General features: G+C 41.5%; 1 protein-coding gene across 2 annotated transcripts in view; it reads left to right on the plus strand.

Moving 5' to 3' along the window:
• Positions 1-16,525, plus strand: part of GPC6 (glypican 6) — a 1,231,564-nt gene extending 1,215,039 nt beyond the window's left edge. For both annotated transcript variants that reach the window (NM_001081730.2, XM_059892082.1), the window contains exons 8-9: positions 6,178-6,353; positions 12,113-16,525. In NM_001081730.2, the coding sequence (NP_001075199.2) occupies positions 6,178-6,353; positions 12,113-12,315 (379 nt within the window). In that variant the 3' untranslated portion in view covers positions 12,316-16,525. The remainder of the gene's footprint in view (positions 1-6,177; positions 6,354-12,112) is intronic.
• Positions 16,526-22,310: the final 5,785 nt, after the last annotated feature.

Genomic DNA, 22,310 nt, shown 5'->3' on the forward strand with positions numbered 1-22,310 from the left:
ATAGAAAAGTTCTCAAGAACTTTAGAAAAATGGTACTTAAAAGTTAGAAATTTTAAAACTGTGGTAAAACATATATAACTTGGATTTTAACATTTCTGCCATTTTTCAAGTGTCCAGTTCAGTGGCATTAAGTACATTCACAGGGTTGTGCACCCATCACTGCCATCCATCCACAAAAATCTTCACCTTCCTCAGCTAAAGCTCCACACTCAAACAATAATTCCCCACACTTCCCTTCCCCGCTGCCAGTCCCAGCCACCACCATTCTGCTTTATGTCTGCAAATGTGACTATTTCAGGTGCCTTCCATAAGTGAAATTATACATTTGTGCCTCTGTGATGGGCTTATTTCACTTAGCATGATGTCTTTAAGATTCATCCATGTTGGCATGTTGTCGTTTTTGTTGTTGTTCAGTCGCTCAGTCATGTCCGACTCTTTGTGATGCCATGGGCTGCAGCACGTCAGGCTTCCCTGTCCTTCACCATCTCCCGGAGCTTGCTCAAACTCCTGTCCATTGAGCCAGTGATGCCATCCAACCATCTTATCCTCTGTCTTCCCCTGTTGGCACGTTAACATGTGTCAGAATTTTTTTATTTTTTTTGGCTGTGCCATATGGTTTGCCAAACTTACCAGATCTTAGTTCCTGACCAGGGATTGAACCTGAGTCCTCGGTAGTGAAAGCATGGGGTCCTAACCACTGGACCACCAGGAATTCCTGTTCTTCCTTTGTAAGGCTGAATTATTTTATGTATAGACCACTTTTTGCTTATGCATTCATCTGTCAGTGGGCACCTGGTTCGCTTTCACTTCTGGCTGTTGTAAATAATGCTGCTGTCAACAGAGAAATATCTATTTGAGTCCTTGCTTTAAATTCTTTTGGATATATACCCAGAAGTGAAATTGCTGGATCAGATAGTAGCTCTATTTTTACTGTTTTGAAGAGCTGCCATACTGTTTTCCATAGTGCTGCGGCATTTTACGTTCCCTCTAGCTTGAGCAGGAGTCGGTATTTCTCAATGCTCCATCCATCCCGAGCCCACTGACAGCAGCGTCCTGGGTCCGGCATGCCTGCTGTGCTGGCCAAGTCACTCATCACACAAGCTTCACAGTGATATCCTCCACCAGAACCCCTTCTGGGAAGACTTCTAGTCATATCCTCACCTGGCAGAGGGGCTGGGAAGCCCTGTGTGGCCCTCTTTGTAAGGGCTCTAGTCCCAATCACGAGCGCAGAGCCTTCTTGATCAAATGCCTCTCCATCTAATCCTATCACTCTGGGCATCAGGTTTTCAACAGGTGGATCTGGGGAGAATGCAAGCAAGCTGACCATAGCAGATGAGAAGATATGTAATTCTGCCAAACTGCCAATGATTTAGCCCCTACATGTGGTCTTACAAAATTGAGGGTAACAAAATTGGGAAGCTATGCTTGACTCTTCCCGGATGCCACTTACTTTCCACACCATAGCACTAGGTAGTGGCAAATAGTGACACCTCTCCAGTTGGTCACTTCTGGGCTTTCCCTGCCCCAGTTAAATGTGGAGCCAGCCTCAGAACCTGGGCTCTCTGTAGCAACATTCTCCTCCCTTCCCATGTCTCCCAGAACCATGACGGTACAAAAATGCCCTCACATCAAAGAGCTGGTGCAAGGTCTAATAAAGGGAAGAATATTATGGGCTCAAAGGTGCATCCATTCTTGCAGGATAGCTTCCCCAGGGGCTCAGATGGTCAAGAATCCGCTTGCAACACAGGAGACCTGGGTTCAATCCCTGGGTTAGGAAGATCCCCTGGAGAAGGGCATGGCAACCCACTCCAGTATTCTTGCCTAGAGAATCCCCATGGACTGCAGGCTGTCAGGCTCCTCTGTCCATGGGGTCACAAAGAGTCGGACTTGACTGATCGACCAAGCACAGCACACAGCACAAAGAGATCAAACAAGAGAGGCAACAAATAACTGGGCTGGCGCTGAACTGGGCTTCCAGGTGTCCCCCAGGCTGCACTCTGGACATCCACAGATATGGCCTCTGGATATGCCCCTGGGGTGACAACGTGGCCATTTTCTTTTCCAACTGTGTTTTTCAGTGTAAGTTTCCATATAGTCTCTAAAGTTCCCCTTTGAATACACTGAAAGGAAGAAAGGTTCTTAAGGACATAGGTGCATTGTTACTTGTTTTTATTGTAAGTGGCTGAGCATCGGCAGATGCAGTTAGAGGCTGGGTTTCTTTGGCAGTCTTGTTATTGTTCCTGTGTGCTCAAACTCCCAAGGGTAGCGTTCCCATGTAAGCTATCGCAGTCGGCTTCTGATAAATGAGTCTCAGCTAGCTGGGCCATGCACACAGCAGCTGAAAGAAACAAAGCCCTCCTCTGACTCAGCACAGGTACAGCCACAGGGATCACTGTTCAGAATGTTAAGGGACAACACCAGAACCCATGAGCACCTTTTAGCCCCTCCGCTTCTGTGCCAGCAGAGGCTGGCCGACCCGTGGGTTGTGTATTTCAATGGGCTTTAGTGATTAGGTAGAACTCACCAAACCTGGCACATATAATTGAATGTCAGTAATAGTCAATCAACGTCATATTTCAGAATGTATATCAGGAAAACAATCTCAGAATCTAACAAAGTTTTATTGGTATACCAGATATATGAAAAGGCAGCATAGAAGTTACACTTTAAAAATAAATATAGCTCCCTGACTCTTCATTTCAATTAGGACATTTTTTTAAGGCAGTGAATACGGTGAAGTCTTATGGACCAGAATTTGCAGTGCACTCTGTATGTTTTATTTTTCATTATGCAATGAATATCATGAATGTTCATGATCATCTTGGTTGTTCAAGATATGGATAAAGACATGGAGCTTATTCAGAGACCTCTAATGTAAAATGGGGCTTCCCTGGTGGCTCAGATGGTAAACAATCTGCATGCAAAGCAGGAGACCCAGGTTCGGTCCCTGGGTGGGGATGGGTAAACCAGTTCGTGTACAAACACATCAGGCATAAGATTTCATTACCTGAAAAATGGCTTAAATATAAAAGTTTCTTTGTGTGTTTTTATTTCTTCTTTTGGAGGCTGACAGACAGAGCCTTTGGTTTTGGAAACTTGCAAAATAACCTGCAGGAAGGGGAAGAATTTTAAGCACAAATATATTGTATGAGTATATGTACATAGGAAGGACAAAATAGAGGAAGGGAAAATTTTTTATTTTTAATATATTTATTTTAATTAGAGGATAATTAATTTACAATACTGTGATGGTTATTCCCATACAATCAACATGAATCAGCATTAGGAATACATATGCCCCCTCCCTCATGAACCTCCCTCCCACCTCTTTCCCCATCCCACTCATCTAGGTTGCCGCAGAGCTCTGACTTTGGGCTCCCTGCATTATACATCAGACTCCCTCTAGCTATTCATTTACATAAGGTAGTGGGCTTCCCTTGTGGCTCAGTTGGTATAGAATCCACCTGCAATGCAGGAGACCTGGATTCAATCCCTGGGTTGGGAAGATCCCCTGAGGAAGGGAAAGGCTACCCACTCCAGTATTCTGGCCTGGAGAATTCCATGGACAGTCCATGGGGTCTCAAAGAGTCGGATACGACTGAGCAACTTTCACTTTCAGTGTATATGTTTCAATACTACTCTCTCATATCATCCCACCTTCTCTGAGGAAGGGAAGTTTTTTTCAGCTTTCAAGCCACATCAGGAGAGGCAGTTGAAGAATGCTAATGATAGCAACTAGGCAGGGCTGCCACCAGTCCATCAGATGCCTGGGCTGGATGTTCTGGCACCCCCTGCCCTCCTTGAAATCTACTCTTCGTCCTTCCAACCTTGGTCTGTGTCCTAAAGGAGAACATCTACATATCACATCAGCTGGATAACCCTTCCTTCTGGTTTCCAGTTGGTTTCAGCCAATGGGAGGCAGCAGCCAGAGGTCAGAAGGAGGGACTGGAGAGGTCAGGATATCATTCCCTCTGCTCCCTCCTTGAGGGACCTTGCTTTGGCAGCTGCAGCATCTTCCGGCCACATTCCATGGCTTCAGAGCTGGTGCATTCTGGTAACAGCTCCATCCCTTCTGGCCGTTCTGCTGTTGCCAGCCCCAGGGTTCTTCATCACATTGGCTTCCTTCAACCCCGTTCACACCTCTGTAAACTGTCTCTTCTTTAACTCTCTTTATTGCTCCTTTGAGTGTGCCATCTGTTTCTTGCCAGACAAATATAGTGCCTTTGTAGGAATTAGGGGGGAAAAAGCACCCAGATGGGTATGCAAGGGTTCATTACACTATTGTCTTTACTTTGGTGTATAGTGAAATTTTCTAAACTAAAAAGATTCCCACAGAAGAAAAGGAAAGGAAAGAAAAAGGCACCCCTTTTGGTGAATGGTGCCCTGCAGGTGCATTCAGGCTGGCCTTCAGCCCCATCTCCCTCTCTCAGCAGATGACTTGGTGCAGTGCCCAAAATACCCTGCCGAACTTGGAAGCCCTATGAAAGAATGGCGTGCATGCTAAGTCACTAAGTCCTGTCCGACTCTTTGGGACCCAGTGGACTGTAGCCCTCCAGACTCCTCCATCCATGAGATTTTCCAGACAAGAATCCTGGTGTAGGTTGCCATTTAGGAAATGGCATTTAGGAAGATCCCCCCGGATCTTCCCCACCCAAGGATCAAACTCAAATCTCCTGCATTGGCAGACAGATTCTTTACCACTGTGCCACTGGGAAGCAGGAAAGAATGGGCAGGTCCCTAAAAGCTGGAAAACATCTTAAAGAGAAAGTGAGGATTTACCTGGGTCTTTAAAGATATTTGGAACTTAAATGGAAAAGTACATTGCCAGCAAAGATAAGATGAATCCCTGTGGAAGATTGCATAAGGCAAGGAATGCCCCTTGAAAGGAGAATTGAAGCCTGAGAAAGTAGAGATGAGGTAGAAATGGGCTTGGAGTGCTGAGCCATAAAGTGTGAATTGGAGTTTGTGATCAAACAGGCAATATGATGCAGTGTTTAGACACATGGGCTCTGAAGTTAGATCCATTAGCTCTGTGACTTTGCACAGTAACTAAGCCTCTGTTTTCTATTACACAAAATGGGGATAAAATAGTACCTACCTCCTAGATTTGCTGGGAAATCAAATTTTTGTAATGCAGGTAAAGTGCTTAGCACAATGACGGGCATTAAGTAAGCACCCCATGGAGATTAGATACAGAAGAGTGACGTGATGAAAGCAGTATTTTGTGAAGCTTAGCCAGACAGGTCATTTAGGATGCGCTAGGATGGAAAGACGGAGGTAAGGGGAGGCAAGGAATTCTGAAGCTGCTGTAGCCCTCTGAACTCCAACTCAGAACACAGGAAACAGGAAAGAAGCTGTATGTGTGAGAACCTTGTGAGAGGAGGAGAGGGCCTGAAAGCAGATGGGTCACAAGAGTAAGGAGTCTGGCGCTGCAAGCACTTTGCTAAGATCTTCAGTCTCTGCTGGTATAAACACACATGGGCAACTTAAGCAGTTGACATTGGAAGGACTGACAATTTGACACGAGCACAAGTTTTAAAAAATGGTGATATAAATTTGACATTAGATTTTACTTTTCTACTCAGTGATGAGTTAGACCCAAGATTCTAGTACAAAATAAAAATCATAATGGACACTTAAAATATTCCAATGATCACTGGTTGCTCCTCCAACTTTCCAAAGATGGTTTTTTGTATCCAGAAGTTTGTTCTGATTAAAACCTGGAATCAGACCTCCTCAATTGAGGAAGAGCACCCTCGTACAAGGAAACCCTCTAAGGTCATGTATAATTTACAAGCTCAGGTCCTACTAGCAAAATTCACAGGATCACTGAGTGAGCTGTCAAGTCCTTGACTTAACCATCTTAATGTTTGGGATGGAGGGAGACAGAGTAATTAATTTTAAGGAATAATTTCTGGAAGTCCTTAGATGAGCATTTATTTGTAGGCAAGCCTACATGAGAATTCAGTGCCATTTAGAGACAGCTCTGAAGCCATTTTAGCCACGTCTCTCTCTGGGAAAACGTATGCCTTGTATTCACTGTTTGGCGTTTTTTCCAGGAAACCAAGCCCAGGTTTTGCTGACGTTTGGGTTCACTGTTAGAAAGAGCGTGACAGAATCTGGTTTCAAGGTGCCTCCTGCCTCACCCCAACTGGTTTCTCTCTCTGTACCCTGCAGGTACCTGCCTGAGATCATGAATGACGGGCTGACCAACCAGATCAACAACCCGGAGGTGGACGTGGACATCACGCGGCCTGACACGTTCATCAGGCAGCAGATCATGGCTCTCCGAGTGATGACCAACAAACTGAAGAACGCATACAATGGCAATGACGTCAACTTCCAGGACACGAGTAAGATAGCCTTTATCAGCACCCTCCAGAGTGAAAACCGTTATAGAAGCTGATTCTGTAATTTGTTTTTTTTAAAGAAAGAATTTTATTTTTATTTTTTTTTTTTTAACTTTTGTTTTGTATTGGAGACTTGTCATTTAGAGAGCTTCCCTGATTGCTCAGCAGTAAAGAGTCTGCCTGCCAGTGCAGGACATGCAAGTGACTCGGGTTCGATCCTTTGGTCAGGAAGATTCCCCCGGAGGAGGAAATGGTAACCCACTCCAGTATTCTTCCCTGGGAAACCCCATGGACAGAAGAGCCCGGTGGGCTACAGTCCATGGGGTTGCAAAGAGTCAGACAAAATTTAGCGACTCAACATCAACAGAGATGTTTAACAACGTTGTTTTGGTTTCAGGTGTACAGCAAAATGATTCAGTTATACATATACATGTGTCTATTATTCTGCAAAATCTTTTCCCATTTAGGTTATCACAGAATATTGAGCATCATTCCCTGTGCTATACAGTTAGTCCTTGCTGCTTATTCATTTTCGATATAGCAGTGTGTACCTAGTGATCCCAAACTCCCAAACAATCCTTCCCCACTTTCCTCCTGATTACCGTAAGTTCGTTCTCTGAGTCTGTAAGCCTGTCTTTGTTTTATGAATAAGTTTATCAAAATTTTTCTTTAAGAGCAATGTGTGCCTTGGCTCTTTTGTGTCATTCTTACCTCATCTGCAAAGTTCTTTATAGGGCAGAGAGCCCTGATCTTTCTTTAGGATACGACTAAAATCATAGCTGCTCCTAAGGAGTAGTTTCAGTGGCTGACATTCAACTGTACCAAAACTAAAGTTCAGTTTTGTCTGCCAGTTAATCCTTTAACTACAAGACAGCAAAGTAATGTTTTCCCCTCCCCCTTCCCCATCAGCATTTATGTGTCTGCCTCAAACTTCCATCCTTCCTCCCCACCAAGAGAATGTCCTCACGATCACTCAAGATCACTTCAGGGAAGCATACCTGAGTTAGGATTGTTGGGAGGTTCGTCTGAGGCCATGTGTAAAGGAGCTAAAATGAATATCTCATGTTCCATGAAGTCAGTTGCATTGTTCTCTCTCTAATTGTGCACATACAAGACCCACTGACTTGTATCTGAAATCTTGAGTGAAATACGAAAATGCTGATGTAATATTACACATGACTATTTTATTAAGATTACAAAATACCAAAAGTGATTTTGAAAGACTATTAAGTACATGTTGAATGAAAGTAACCATATTTGGGTTTTGTCTAAGTGGCTTCTAGATGTGTAACTATAAAAGCAAGGGTGTTTTTTTTTAGTTTGTTTGTTTGTTTTCTGTTTTGTTTTTTTTTTTAATATATATTCTTATAGAGAGAGTTCTTGGGAGAAGATTCCTTGAACATAAGATGTGGAGTTGCCAGTGATTCTATAATTTGGTCACTGAAGCAAAAGATGATGCTATGTGCTTGAATTAATGAGATAGAAAGAAACAAGTTACAGATGGGAGACATGAAGTCATCTGAGTCTTAACCATCATTCTACTGAGTTTTCCCCTGAAGAAAATTTTTGGAGCTTAATTCCACTTAAAATAACTCAAAAATTAACTTTCTAAGTGCAGGATCATTGCCAACCTGATAAACTTGCTGTAAACTTTCTCAGTCCTCCCAGTATTTCTCTGCTCTTTGCTAAATGTCTCCTTCCCTCTTCAGAAGAGAAAATTACACTAGGTTTCAGCCTTTGCTGCTTCTCCCCTGTTCATTTCTTAGCTTCACTCCTTTCAATTTATCTTTTCTATCTTCTCTGTCTAATAAATCACTTTGTCATCAGAGAATGACTATTGGATTAAATAATTCAAGGCACATAAGAATTAGTTGATGTTGGCCTTGGTTCTCTCTCCTCTCTGACCTAAAGAGGTTGTATACATATCAATCGGCAAAACTTAAGATATGTCCTGGAGAAGACATCCTGCTCCATTTCCCCCAAAAAGAAAATTAAAATCAGCAACACTCAGTATCACTTTGCTGTAACCTCAGCACCAAACTTAACCTCCTGTTTTAGGATGAAAGTGAAAGTGTTAGTCGTTCAGTCATGCCCGACTCTTTTTGACCCATGGACTATCACCCACCAGGCTCCTCTGTCCATGGGATTTCCCAGGCAAGAATACTGGAATAGATTGCCGTTTCCTTCTCCAGGGAATCTTCCTGATCCAGGGATCGAAGCCAGGTCTCCTGCATTGCTGGCAAATTCTTTACCATCTGAGCCACCACGGAAGCTTATTTTAGGATACTGTCTGTCTTATAAACCACTATCATATCTTATAGTCATCATCACCATTATTGCTTCTGACATTTTTAAAACTCACCCCTTAAATACCTGCATTTGTGATTCCTTTTCAGAAAGAGATGGAGCCATTATTTTTCTCAGCTAGAATTTCCTGTCATTATTTGCTTACCACATTTTTAATATTCTAAATCACCTCAATAATATCTCTGTAAAGGTTATGTAACTTCTTGTTCATAATGCCAGTGTGTAAAACAATTCCCTTAGCAATTGTGATATCTCTGAATTTAATTAATGGGCATTTTCCCCCTTGTGAAAACGACTAAAGATAAACTAGAGAAAATGTTAAGAAGCCAGTATAGTATATTCAAGTGTTCTTATGTGGTATTTTAGATGTCTCATTAAGAAAACAAAAATTACACTGGGACTTCCCTGCTGATCCAGTGGTTAAGACATCGAACTTCTACTATAGGGGATATGGTTCAATTCCTGGTCCGGGCACTAAGATTCTGCATGTCATGTGATATAGCCAAAAAAAGTTCAAAAAAAATTTTAATAAATAAAGTTGTGCTGAGTTGAGCCTTGCTTAGTGGGGAGGTACTGGAAGAGTCCTGACATCACCTTGGCTTTCCTTAAGTACCACTGTCTAGCAGCCAAGATGACACTGGTCTTCTTGGAGCAGCTCAATATATACATCACCATTTCAGACCAGCAGGGAGACATTTAGGGCTGTTGAATGGACTCCATGGAGTACATGGGGGAAATAGTAAATGTCATTACTGTGTTTACCACTACTACGTTTCCTAAGCCCTCCCAGGAACATTATCTCACTTATAACACTTATCTCACCCTGTAACCATTCTATGAAGTAGGTAGGATTATTCTCATTTTCACAGGTGAACAAGCAGAGCCTAGCGAGGCTAACTGACTTAAATAAAAGACAGCAGGTTAAAATCTAAGTCGTCTTTGCTGGAGGAACAATATATTTCCTATCAAGCATCATTGCACACATTGGGTTTGGCGCTCTCACATTTTATCAGGGGGTCTTCACCATCCTCAACAAGGTAAATGTTATTGTCAGTAGGTATTGAGTTGAGGAAACAAAGAAGTTGAAAAAAGTATCCAAGGCATATTTAATTATTCAGTAAGCAATTATTATTGTTCACCTACTGTATGCCAGGGATCATTAAAGCCAATGCAGATACAGAAATGAACAGTATATACAAAGTGTCTGCCCTTCCTCAACAAGTGTACATTCTCAGGGAGGGAACAAGAAAGCAAAGAGTTAAATAATAGAGTTGCAAACGGGGATAAGTACTTTCACATAGTTAGTAATGGATGCTCAGTTGGTAAAAGAATCTGCATGTCAATGCTGGAGACCCAGGTTCAATCCCTAGGTTTGGGAAGACTCCCTGGAGAAGGAAATGGCAACCCACTCCAGTATTCTTGCCTGGGAAATTCCATGGGCAGTGGAGCCTGGTGGGCTATAGTCCATACAGTCGCAAAAAGTCAGACACAACTTAGGAACTAAACCACCACAACCAGTAATGAATGGATGGAGACTTACCTGAGACCCACGTCTGAGATACAGGGTGTAAGAATCATGAAACAAGTGGTCAGAAGTGGGAATAGAGCAGTCTCAGAAGGCATTTTGGGCAGGCAGGGAAGATGCCAGGCTGAGAAAACACTAGGTGGATACCTGGGCATTGACTTTAAGCAGACAATGGCAAAATTTTCTGTAAATAGCCACATATTAAATATGTTCAGCTTGGAGGGCCATAAATGAATGCCGAGTTAAACAATCCATAAGTGAGTGACCATGGCTGTGTTCCAGTATAACTTTACATACGGACACTGAGGTTTAGATTTCAGATATACACTATTTACATATCACAAAATAGTATTCCTCATTTGTGTTTTTTCAAACACTTGAATATATAAAAATGATTCTTGGGATTATACAAAGTCATTCTTGAGTGTGTGCATGCTAAATGTTTTCACTCATGTCCAACTTTTTGTAAACCTATGGACTGTAACCTGCCAGGCTCCACTGTCCATGGGATTCTCCAGCCAAGAATACTAGAGAGGGTTGCCAAGCTGTCTTCCGAGGGATCGTCCCAATCCAGGGATCGAAACTTTATTTCCTGCGTCTCCTGCTTTGGCAGGCAGGGTCGCTACCACTAGTGCCACTTGGGAAGCCCAGGCTTGAGAGCCATACAAAAACAAGTAGCAGGGCTGCAGGCCACGGTTTGTCAACCAATGGTCAAGTCAGAGTCCATCCTTGCACTTAGGAGGAGAACAGCAGTGGAAAAAGTGCCCAAATGGTAATAACCAGCTGTGCCTTCCACAATTACTTGCTGCCATTCTCTGATTTCTTACTTCCATTGTTGGTTTTCCTCTTCATTGGTTTCCTTTAAAATATCCTTTCAAATTCCTTTCTAAAAGCATGATATCTCCTGAGAACAATGGCTCTGAGTTTTGAAAATGAGCAAAGAATGAAAGTTGTTAAAGTAATTGAAATATTGGCCAGAATATGAAATTCATTTCAGATTCCAACATGGTGGGTATGGCCTCTCACTGGATCTGAGATTCCCATGTTTTTTTAGTTGGATAATTTCAGATATCTTTTCAAACAAGTCGACTCTTTGCATCAGGTGGCCAAAGGATTGGAGCTTCAGCATCAGTGCTTCCAGTGAATATTCAGGGTTCATTTCCTTTAGGATGGACTGGTTTGATCTCTCTACTGTCCAAGGGACTCTCAAGAGTCTTCTCCGGCACCACAGTTTGAAAGCATCAGTTCTTTGTCGCTCAACCTTGTCCAGCTCTCACATCCATACATGACTACTGGAAAACCCATAGCTTTGACTATAAAATGGACTTTTGTCAGCATAGTGATGTCTCTGCTTTTTATTTAGATACAGTCCACCCATCCATCACAAACCTGTCCATTAAAGAAAAACACCAATAAAGTATATTAATGCATATGTATGGAATTTAGAAAGATGGTAACAATGACCCTGTATGCGAAACAGCAAAAGAGACACAGATGTAAAGAACAGACTTTTGGACTCTGTGGGAGAAGGCAAGGGTGGGATGATTTGAGAGAATAACATTGAAACATGTATGTTACCATAAGTGAAATAGATCGCCAGTCCAGGTTCGATGCATGAGACAGGGTGCTCAGGGCTGGCGCACTGGGATGACTCTGAGGGATGGGATGGGGAGGGAGGTGGGAGAGGGTTTCAGGATGGGGAACACATGTACACCCATGGCTGATTCATGTCAATTTATGGCAAAAACCACTACAATCTTGTGAAGTAATTAGCCTCCAATTAAAATAAACATATAAATTTTAAAAATAAATAAATAAAATAAACCTAGTGGGGTGGGGTGAGGGGGTCTTCTACCAACATGCCCAAATTCTTTTGTGCCCCACTCTTTGCTGGCCTGGCTCTAACTCTTTTTCCATCTGTCCACATCAGGCGATGAATCCAGTGGCTCGGGGAGTGGCAGTGGGTGCATGGATGACGTGTGTCCGACAGAGTTTGAGTTTGTCACCACAGAGGCCCCCGCAGTGGATCCCGACCGGAGAGAAGTAGACTCTTCTGCCGCCCAGCGGGGCCCCTCCCTGCTCTCAGGATCTCTCGTCTGCGTCGCCCTGGCACTGCAGAGACTGTGCAGATAATCCTGGGTTTTTAGCTATTGGAACGGCCAACTCACTTCTTTTCTTACACCCCTGGACAGTGGACCATGCCACAAAAACGTACCGGTTTCCGAGAAGAGGGCAGTACTGTACTCTGCCTCCCTTTTTGTTTTCCCAAAGAGTACCGGGCACCAGACTGGACTGCTTCCTCTTTCCTTCAGCTATCTGTGGGGACCTTGTTTATTCTAGAGAATTCTTACTCAAATCTTTCGTACCAGGAGATTTTCTTACCTTCATTTGCTTTTATGCTGCAGAAGTAAAGGAATCTCACGTTGTGAGTTTTTTTTTCCCCCATTAAAAAAAAAAATAGGAAGAAAAGATCATTTTCCTTGCAAAATCAGGCCAAACCTCAAGACAACTACACTTGAAACAAAGAAGCAAACAAGAGAGAAAAATAAAAGAGCTTTAGTGCCGTAAGTTTGGCATTGCCAGCCAGCTCCCAGTGTAAGCTTTTCAGTAACAAATCAGGGTTACAAAATGCTTATGGGGAGAAAGTTTGACATTTTTTTCATGTAGTGAAAACACTGTTGTCTTGGAGGTCTTGCAGGCTAACCACACAATGCCCCAGCTGATTTGGAGGTACTGAGGGTAAATTTAGAATTCCATCTTTACTATGAGAGCAAAATTTGCTACAGCTCAGCATCTCTCTCTTACCTTGCCCAATTTCAATTTCAGTAATGGCATCATTTTTCTTAATTCTTTTAATTATACACTTTATAATACAGTGTCTGTCCACTGTATCCAATTGGCACAGACTTTTTGCTTCATTTTCAGTTACTAGTGGACACCTGCATGAATTCATCCCCCTCAAGGGTCTGAAATGAAAACAATCATCAACAATACAATCGCTTTGCTTTAGCCACAGGCTTGACACGAATCAAATGTTTCTGCCCTGTGCTCATACCCTCCCCAAAGAAGAGTTCTTTTAATGAACCGCTGAACAATTCGATCCATAAGTGAGTTTTCATTTTTAACTATTTACTTTGTGTCAATTGGTTTCTGCATCACAAGGGCATTCTCTTACAAAATAACTCACAACAACAAAAAACGTCAAGACAAAAAATATATATATATAGTATTGACATGGAGATTTCTTTCACTTTTTTAGTCTTAGTATGATCATCTATTTTTATATCTATATATATATAAATCACAGATTTTAACTTCTTAATTCCAAGCTCAGGGTTGACACACCTTTGTAACGAAAATGTTTTGTCAACCAGCTCTTCTTGTTTTGTGCTGCTCAGAGAAGGGATTCCTCAATTATCTGTGAGCACCAAGAATCAAGAAAGAGAACTTTTTACGTATCTAACTGTCCATTTATTAAAAGTTTGCCAGGGCACACCTTTCTCGCATGAGTGTGCTTTGCCCTGGATGCTCCACACTGTACCTAACTCATGGGCAGAGCCATGGGTGTGCAGAACTGTACCGGTCATGGAAACTGTATGTGCAAGGAATGTGTTATTCATGCAAAACCATTGCTTTCAGGACAACGCCTTCAGCCTAGGATTCCTGCTTGGCACTTGGAGAGATGTCCTAATTGAACAGGCTGATTTATAGCCGAACTCTTCCACCAGGTGTGCCAAAGCCAGGCATGATGCTCCCCTTGACAGAGAGAAGCAAAATAAACCAAACTGGGGCTTTATGAATGCAGTTGGCTATCCATGTTTTTTATTTTTTTGGTTTCTATGATGCTTCTGGGGTTGGGAAAAGTAATATTTCAAGACACCATAGTATGCCAGTCACATGTTAACTAACCCATTGGCAGTCATGACACATAAGTGATATTTTTTATCTCCATACTCATCAAAATTATAATTAGTTATCGATTTAGTCATCACACTTAAGTAGAACACATGCAGCACAATAGTATTAAGTATATTTGAGCACTTTTGCAAAACTGAAAGTATTTAGAAGCATCTCTTGCTATTGTATGCCTAACAAAATATGGAACGTAGGATTCTGAGAGACTTTGTGGCATCTTTTCATTTAAATCTTTAAGAAATTAACACTTAATCTAATTCGGCATTCCATACTTCTAGAAAACCATTCATTTCACTGCCAAACTTCAGCTTCCCAGCACCAATTACACATAAAGCATCTCTATGAAGGACCAATTATTTATGTTGCTCATTGCATTTTATGTTCGGAAATCAGTATTGTCTTTCTCCAGTAATTAAGGTGCAATACAAATTAAATCAATCTTGATTTTCCAGAATATTTGAGTCATCACTTGTTTTCATAGCTTTAAGCTCCAAGTCTTTCCTTTTGAAAAAATATTTCTGCATTGCTTTCTGTGAAATAGATCAGAATGCCTTGTTTTCCCTGAGCTTTCTCCCCCCAGAGGGTTTTGTGCATGTATGTGAATACACCTTATATTAATGAATGTGAACCCATGTTCTGTACACACTAAACACACCAATAACATATAAATGCCTGCTTCATTTGTTTCCATACCTTTGTTATCAATATTATTCATATTGGTGAGCTATAGTGAACTATATGAGCCAGGCAGAAAGCTGACATCACTATCAGTTAATGATGCCACAGCAGTCATCACCCACATGGATGTGGTCAAAATATTATTCAAATTGTACTCCTGCTTTTTATCATCATCCCACCCCATCATATGATTTTTTAGACTAATTTGACATGAGAATTTTTTTGTATCCTAAGGGAATTAGTTTACTCTAGTTAACCCATTCCAGTAAGTATTTTGGAATTTCCCCTTTCCTGCACCACCAAATTAATTTCTCTCACATTAGCATAGTAATAGGGGATGCGATGATACTCCATTGTTTTTCCTGACCTGCCCTCTTTTGCTTTGAAGTCCCCCAAATTCTGTAATCACATCATAACCTCTGTTATGAGTAGAGAAGAACAGACTCACTGAAATCGGACGCTAGAAACAGTTGGGTGATGCTCATAACTGCAAACACTTAGCTTATTGAAGTGCCTCTATTTACACGTTCTTTAGTTATAATATGTATTTTTCTAACAGAAATACACGTCTGTAATTGGTGTATATTATACTTTGTATATGTTATAACAAAAGCTAAACAGAGGCTAAAGTCTTAAGCAGAGAAGAACGGATTGCAAATTCATGAGTTCGAGCTCCGCTTATGGTTCTGTATTAAAGGACAGACATGATGACCTTCTCTCATTTGAATGAAGGTCAAGTCAGGACTTTGATTAGAGCCATCATAGAACAGCATTAGTGCTAGCAATCTGACTCCCTTACAGTGTCTTAACCAGATCAATATCTTGCATTACTTGCTTTAATTGTAAGGGATAGAAAATACTACTTTGCCTACACTGAAAAACATGATTATTCATTGACAAGCAGTAATCATTATAAAAGTAGCATTCTGTAAATCAAACACTCTGAAAATATTATCGGACGCAGAACCCTGATATTTAATTTATATTCCCTGCTGCAGACATTAGCCTACTTTAATTCTTTAGCCATTACATACATGTTTTGGCTACACACTGAACACCAACTAAAGTCCTCAAGGAGGAATAAAACCGTAGCAGATTCCTGAGTTGTGATTCTTTTATTACTTCTCTTTGCAAGGCTAATTATCAGGTGGTTGGAGGAATGGTGGGAGGGTTAGCAAATGCACGTTTTGACTTATCCAAACCTTGCAGAAATTCAAACTCATTTACTTACAGTCACTAACAAATCTGCCTTCTAACTTTAGAAAAAGGAGGGGAGGAGAGGAGGAGTTTAGCTTTGCTAACAGAAGAGTAAAGGAGACCATAACTTATAAATTTGCAGTGTGTTCCTCCTTGGTGGAGACATTAGCCAGTGTTTGGTTTTAGGCCAAGTTCTACAAAGACAGTATTGATTTGTATGCATCCTGGAGCCTTGCTATAACACAGTTTGCTACAGCACGGGACTCAGCCTAGCATGGGGCCATTTGAACCTCAGTGAAGGTTGCATAGGTACTGAAATCTTTGACATTGCCTTGTAATGAGGTACTTCGATGAAAAGACAACTCAAGTTGGCGTAGTAGTGAGGTCTCTGTGTGCATATGCATAACATATATGCAGGACGAATGTGTGCACCAATCAAACCTAAAATTTTATGTGACTGTCAAATGAATATGATTTGGGTTAAGATTTTTCATTTCTGATTTGGATAGAAAATTGCTATTAATCTTGTATTAAAATAGTTTTTAAAAATCTACCAGTGCCCTTTCTGCATTTTCTTAATTATTTTCATAGTCTAAATTTCAGAACTCTTGAATTATTTTGTTTGAGAACATTTTAGAAGCTGCACTATTTTAAAAAAGAAAAAGAACCATAGGTTAAATCAGCACCACCCACTGAAGTACACTTGGCATTTGAAATCAAGAACTTTTCAAACTTTAGAATATTTAGAGCTTTCCAAATGTATATCTTGAGTTTGAGCAAGCTCCGGGAGTTGATGAGGGACAGGGAAGACTGGCATGCTGCAGTCCATGGGGTCGCAAAAAGTTGGACACAACTGAGCAACTGAACTGAACTGATCGAAGATGCTATACCTCTCTTCTTTTGTGTTGGTTTCTTCTCTAAAATAAAATTTAGTAGCTTGAGAATTGATGTCAGTACTTTATAAATAATGTCAGAAAATAAGATGTGAAAGAACTAACACTTTTCCAGATTTAGCAAATTGCCTTGCCTTTTTATTTCTGGAAGCTCCCATGCTCCCAGGGATGCTAAATACTGTATAACATGCTAAAGATTCATTTAGCAGACTTATATTAAACTCTTACTTGACACTAAACCTGCTCTAGGTGCCAGTCACTGGTTATCAAAATGGCCATCTGGGAAGTATTCATTCTTTACTATAGTTACTCATAATTATTACAAATACATCACTGATTTTAAAAATGTTCTTTTAAATAAAGAAATCTATGTAAATAAAGTTATCACAAATATAACACTGTAAGCAACATTATAATTTTTAAACATTACAATTTAGCTCACATTATTACTATGTTGACTTCTATTAAGGAAAGGGATTCCTATAAAACAGTTAACTTTAGGATGGTGGTAGTGTTTAGTCCCCAAGTCCTATCTGACTCTTATGTGACCCCATGGACTGTAGGCTACCAGGCTCCTCTGTCCATGGGATTTACCAGGCAAGAATACTGGAGTGGGTTGCCATTTCCTTCTCCAGGGGATCTTCCTGACCCAGGAATCGAACCAGAGTCTCCTGAATTGGCAGGCAGGGTTCTTTAAGATTGAACCACCTGGTAAGCACTTAACTTCAGGATCAGATCAGATCAGATCAGTCGCTCAGTCGTGTCTGAATCTTTGCGACCCCATGAATCGCAGCACACCAGGCCTCCCTGTCCATCACCAGCTCCCAGAGTTCACTCCGACTCATGTCCATCGAGTCAGTGATGCCATCCAGCCATCTCTTCCTCTGTCGTTCCCTTCTCCTCTTGCCCCCAATCCCTCCCAGCATCACAGTCTTTTCCAATGAGTCAACTCTTCTCATGAGGTGGCCAAAGTATTGGAGTTTCAGCTTTAGCATCAATCCTTCCAAAGAAATCCCAGGGCTGATCTCCTTTAGAATGGACTGCAGGATAATTCCATCTAAAAACCAGAATATAACAATTCTATTTGAAAATAAACTGAAACCAATTTCATGGAAAGAAAAAAAGCTTTCAAAGGGTTTTGAAAAAAATAATAAAACCACAGCCAGGTTTATCAACAATATTTATTTTAATTTGCTCTTTGGATAAAGGGACTAAGATATAGTCAGAATATACACATAAATATGAAAGAGGACATTGATTTTTCAAATACTAACTTGTGAAATAGCTAGAAAGATGTAGCCATAATTCTTACTGTTCAAACAGACATTCCCAATTCATTTAGTACAGATACATCTCCATTCCACAGACACATTTATTTGCAGATATAAACATGTGCTAAGTGTATTTTGTCAGCTCACGGAGGACACAGCAAAGCTAGGATGAACTAGACACCTGCTTTTGTAGTTTGCACACCTTGAAATAGCAGAGTAAGTAAATGAAAATTTTACCCAGCAAGTGTTCAAGTTTGGAGAGAAGCAGAAAGGAGACAAATAAATTGGATTTGAGGCGAGTGGAAGAGTATTTACCTCGAATAAAGCCATCTGCTCTTCAATAGGAACTGTCTGTGGAGTTTTAAAATAAAAGAAAAAAAAATTGACTTAGGCAACAATAGTCATCTATTCTTCCAAAAAAGAATGTGAGAAACACTAAATCATATGCCAGATACAGTTCTGGGTACCAGAGCAAGAGGCCAGAAAGGACTGAGACAGAGGGCTTCCCTGGTGGACCAGTGGTTAAGAATCCACCTGCCAATGCAGAGGACAAGGGTTCAATCCCTGGTTCGGGAAGATTCCACATGCCAAGGAGCAACTAAGCCCGTGGGCACAACTACTGAAACCCAGGTGCTCTAGAACCCATGCTCCGCCAACACGAGAAGCCACGACAGGGAGAAGCCTGTACACTGTAGCCAGAGAGTGGCCCCTCTTGCTGCAACTAGAGAAAGCCCATGTGAAGCAATGAAGACCCAGAGCAGCCAAAAAATATATATAAATACAATTTTTAAAAAAGTTTGCCCAAAATAAAAGAACTGAGACAGAAACTGGCTAATGACTAAGGAGGAGATGCCCCTTGAGACCAGTGGTCCAGGGGAGTCCCAGGTGATACTCAGGCTGTGATCTAATGATGGGAAGACGGTGCCATGTGCAGACCTGGGGACGGGGACTGCCTGGCAGAGTAGAAGCAAATGTCAGGATCTTAGCCCCAAAATGAGGGTGGCTGAGGACCAGTCGGTGAGCTGTTGGATGGTGGAAGGTGGTTGAAGAGTTGAAGAAGCCATGCGAAGCTTAACAGCCAAAACCCTGGTTTTTTACCTTCTGGTGAACCCAGAACCTCAGAAGGACCCATCTCTACACTGCAGCCCTGCTGGTGGCACTTATTAGTATTTTAAAGCACATTTTAACAAAGAACTATGCTAAGGTCTTTATGTACTTGATCTTCATAGCATCTCTATGACATAGAAATAAAAATGTTCATTTTATATTGAATAAAATTAAACACAGTGAGATGAATTAACTTGCCCAATGACACAGGCGAGGCCACGATAGGAACTGAGATCTGTAACAAGTAGGCAGAAAAGTGGCCGTATGTAAGGGTAACTGCAGTTTTTTATTATACGTGCATTTGAATTATCTGAGGGTTTTCTGAGAATTGGCAGCAAGTGTGTGAGCAGGCATTCATAGATGTTTATTTACACAGAGGATATATATTAAAACTTTATTCTGACATGTAGTACCATTTGGGCTTCCCCGGTGGCTCAGCAGTAAAGAATCCTCCTGCAATGCAGGAGCCGCAGGAACCACAGGACACATGGATTTGATCCCTAGTTCGGGAAGATCCCCTGGAGGAGGGTATGGCAACCCACTCCAGTATTCCTGCCTGGAGAATCCCACGGACAGTGGAATCTGGCAGGCTATTGTCCATAGCACCGCAAAGCGTCAGACATGACTGAATCGACTAAGCATGCATTCGCACGCATGTAGTACCATTTACTTGCTTTCTGTTTCCTTTTTTGCAAAATTAAAATCCTATGTAGACAAATGACTGACTTTGGGTTTCATGCATAGTATTGAACTTATAAGCCATTGTGAACCAAAGTTTGATGTCTAGGACAGGAAAACATGTCCTAAATCTAAATCTGCTTTCAAAACTAAATCTGCTTTCCTCCTCTATTTGTCAAGTTGGCTTGAACATCATATTTACAGAAAGCAAGTCATCCACAGGGCTTAGCTTGACTCACAGGGCTTCTTCCTATTCATCATTGTTGTTGTTTAGCCGCTAAGTTGTGTCCTACTCTTTTGAGACCCCATGGACTATAGCCCGCTAGGTTCCTCTCTCTATGGGATTTCCCAGGCAAGAATACTGGAGTGGGTTGCCCTTCCCTTCTCCAGGGGATCTTCCCTACCCATCAAACCCATGTCTCCTGCATTAGATTCTTTAGGACTGAGCCATCAGGGAAGCCCTCCTATGCATTAGCCTTGTCTACAATTTGTTGTCCATTCAGGCAATGAAGTGGATGGAAAATATGAATCAAGACAATGCAATAGTTAGATCAAACAGACAAGTAGTCTGGCTGCTTTGTTGACTGACTTGACTGCATCTTGAAAGTATGACACTGAGACCCAGCTGAATCAAAGTCCTCGTGATAGTCTTCTCAGTTAAAATAAAGACCAGATGGTGAATCCCACGTGCCTCTCTTCTTCATGGAGTTAGAGCTCCTTCTATTGTTGGAGTCCTTCTCAGGTCATCACCTTCCTTACCTGAGAGAATTGAGGTTACTGATCACAGGTTTTATTCTCTTTCAAAGATACTCCTTGGACATTTCATAAAGATAGATGAATATCAAGTTAGGGAAAGGTTGGCCTACAAAACTCTACTTCCTTTTCTGTCATGACATAAAATGCCTTCTATTTACAAAAAGCATTTCACCCTCAAGGGTGCTTTCGAATCTATTTTCCTTCATAATCTCCACCACACCTCCACAAACTAGGTAAGAATTAGTCATCCTTATTTTACAGATCAGAGACACTGCCTAGTGGAGCCAAAGTCCTCTTAGTGTGTTTATTCACCCCCTTGCTGCTTTTTCTCTCCCTCACTCCCAATCCAACCAAATCTTAAGGACTTCCCTGTGAGTCATTCTGGCTTCTATCAACCTCTCATTCATTTATAGAACCAGCCCTCAGTAGCTCAGCCACAGGAACACAGGAGCAAATCCTCCAAGCTAGGTCTCAGTAGAATGATACCCCAAGAGTCTTCTACTTCATCTCTGGTCCTGAATCACATACTGGGGATCAGCATGTACTGAACTCCTGCATGTGAAAACTTAGATGTCCCCAAATTATATCAACCCAAAGAAGTTTCAGGGCTCCCCTGGTGGCTCAGTCAGTAAAGAATACACCAGCAATGCAGGAGACCACCTGTAACACAGGAGAAGTGGGTTTGATCCCTGGGTTGGGAAGATGCACTCCAGTATTCTTGCCTGGGAAATTCCATGGACAGAGGAGCCTGGTGGGCTATAGTCCATGCAGCCGCAAGAGTCAGATATGACTGAGCAACTAAACCACCAAAGAAGTTTCACCCAAACACCTTTATTAAAAAGCTTGTTGGTAACACCATAGCGATTTCACTGATTTTTGTTTGTTTGAAATATCACATATGAATTGGCATGTTCAGGCTGTATTTCTATAACCAAAGATAAGCCCAGATTCTGTGCATGTGTTTGTTTTTAAGCCTGGGGGTCTTTTATCTTTAACTGAAAAGAGAAAATTTTACATTGAATAGTGTCTTAGTAGACAGAGAGCATGAGCCATGAGAAACATGAAAGCAAAATGTATTTCTCCAGGAAAGACATAAATAAAGACTTCCCCTACATACAAAGTCTTTCTTGTACTGGAAGAACCCTGTAATCTTTCCCCTCCTTGTGCCCACAAGCAGGGAGAGTGAGGTAAAATGGAGCGGAAGAGATAAAAATGAAGCAAGAGAAAGAGTAGAGATCCAGTGGCATTGCCATTTGCAACACATGATGTTTCCTACATTATTTCGATCAATTCTGAACCTTCACTGTGAAAGCCTCCTCTCAAATGAAAGACACCTTACAGACAACATAAAATAATGGCATTTAAGGAAAAACTTAAGTCACAGAGAAATGCCAACAAGCATATGAAAAGATGTTCAACCTCATTAATCATCAAGGAAATGCAAGTCAAAATAACTATGAGCTAATACTTCACAACAGGTAAGATGAAAGTGAAAGTGTTACTTGTTTAGTCGTGTCTGACTCTTTGCAAACCCATGGACTGTAGCCACCAGGCTCCTTTGTCCATGGGATTCTCCAGGCAAGAATACTAGAGTGGATTGCCATTTCCTCCTCCAGGGGATCTTCCTGACCCA

This window comes from Bos taurus, chromosome 12, assembly GCF_002263795.3.
Source record: "Bos taurus isolate L1 Dominette 01449 registration number 42190680 breed Hereford chromosome 12, ARS-UCD2.0, whole genome shotgun sequence".
NCBI classification, from domain to species: domain Eukaryota; kingdom Metazoa; phylum Chordata; class Mammalia; order Artiodactyla; family Bovidae; genus Bos; species Bos taurus.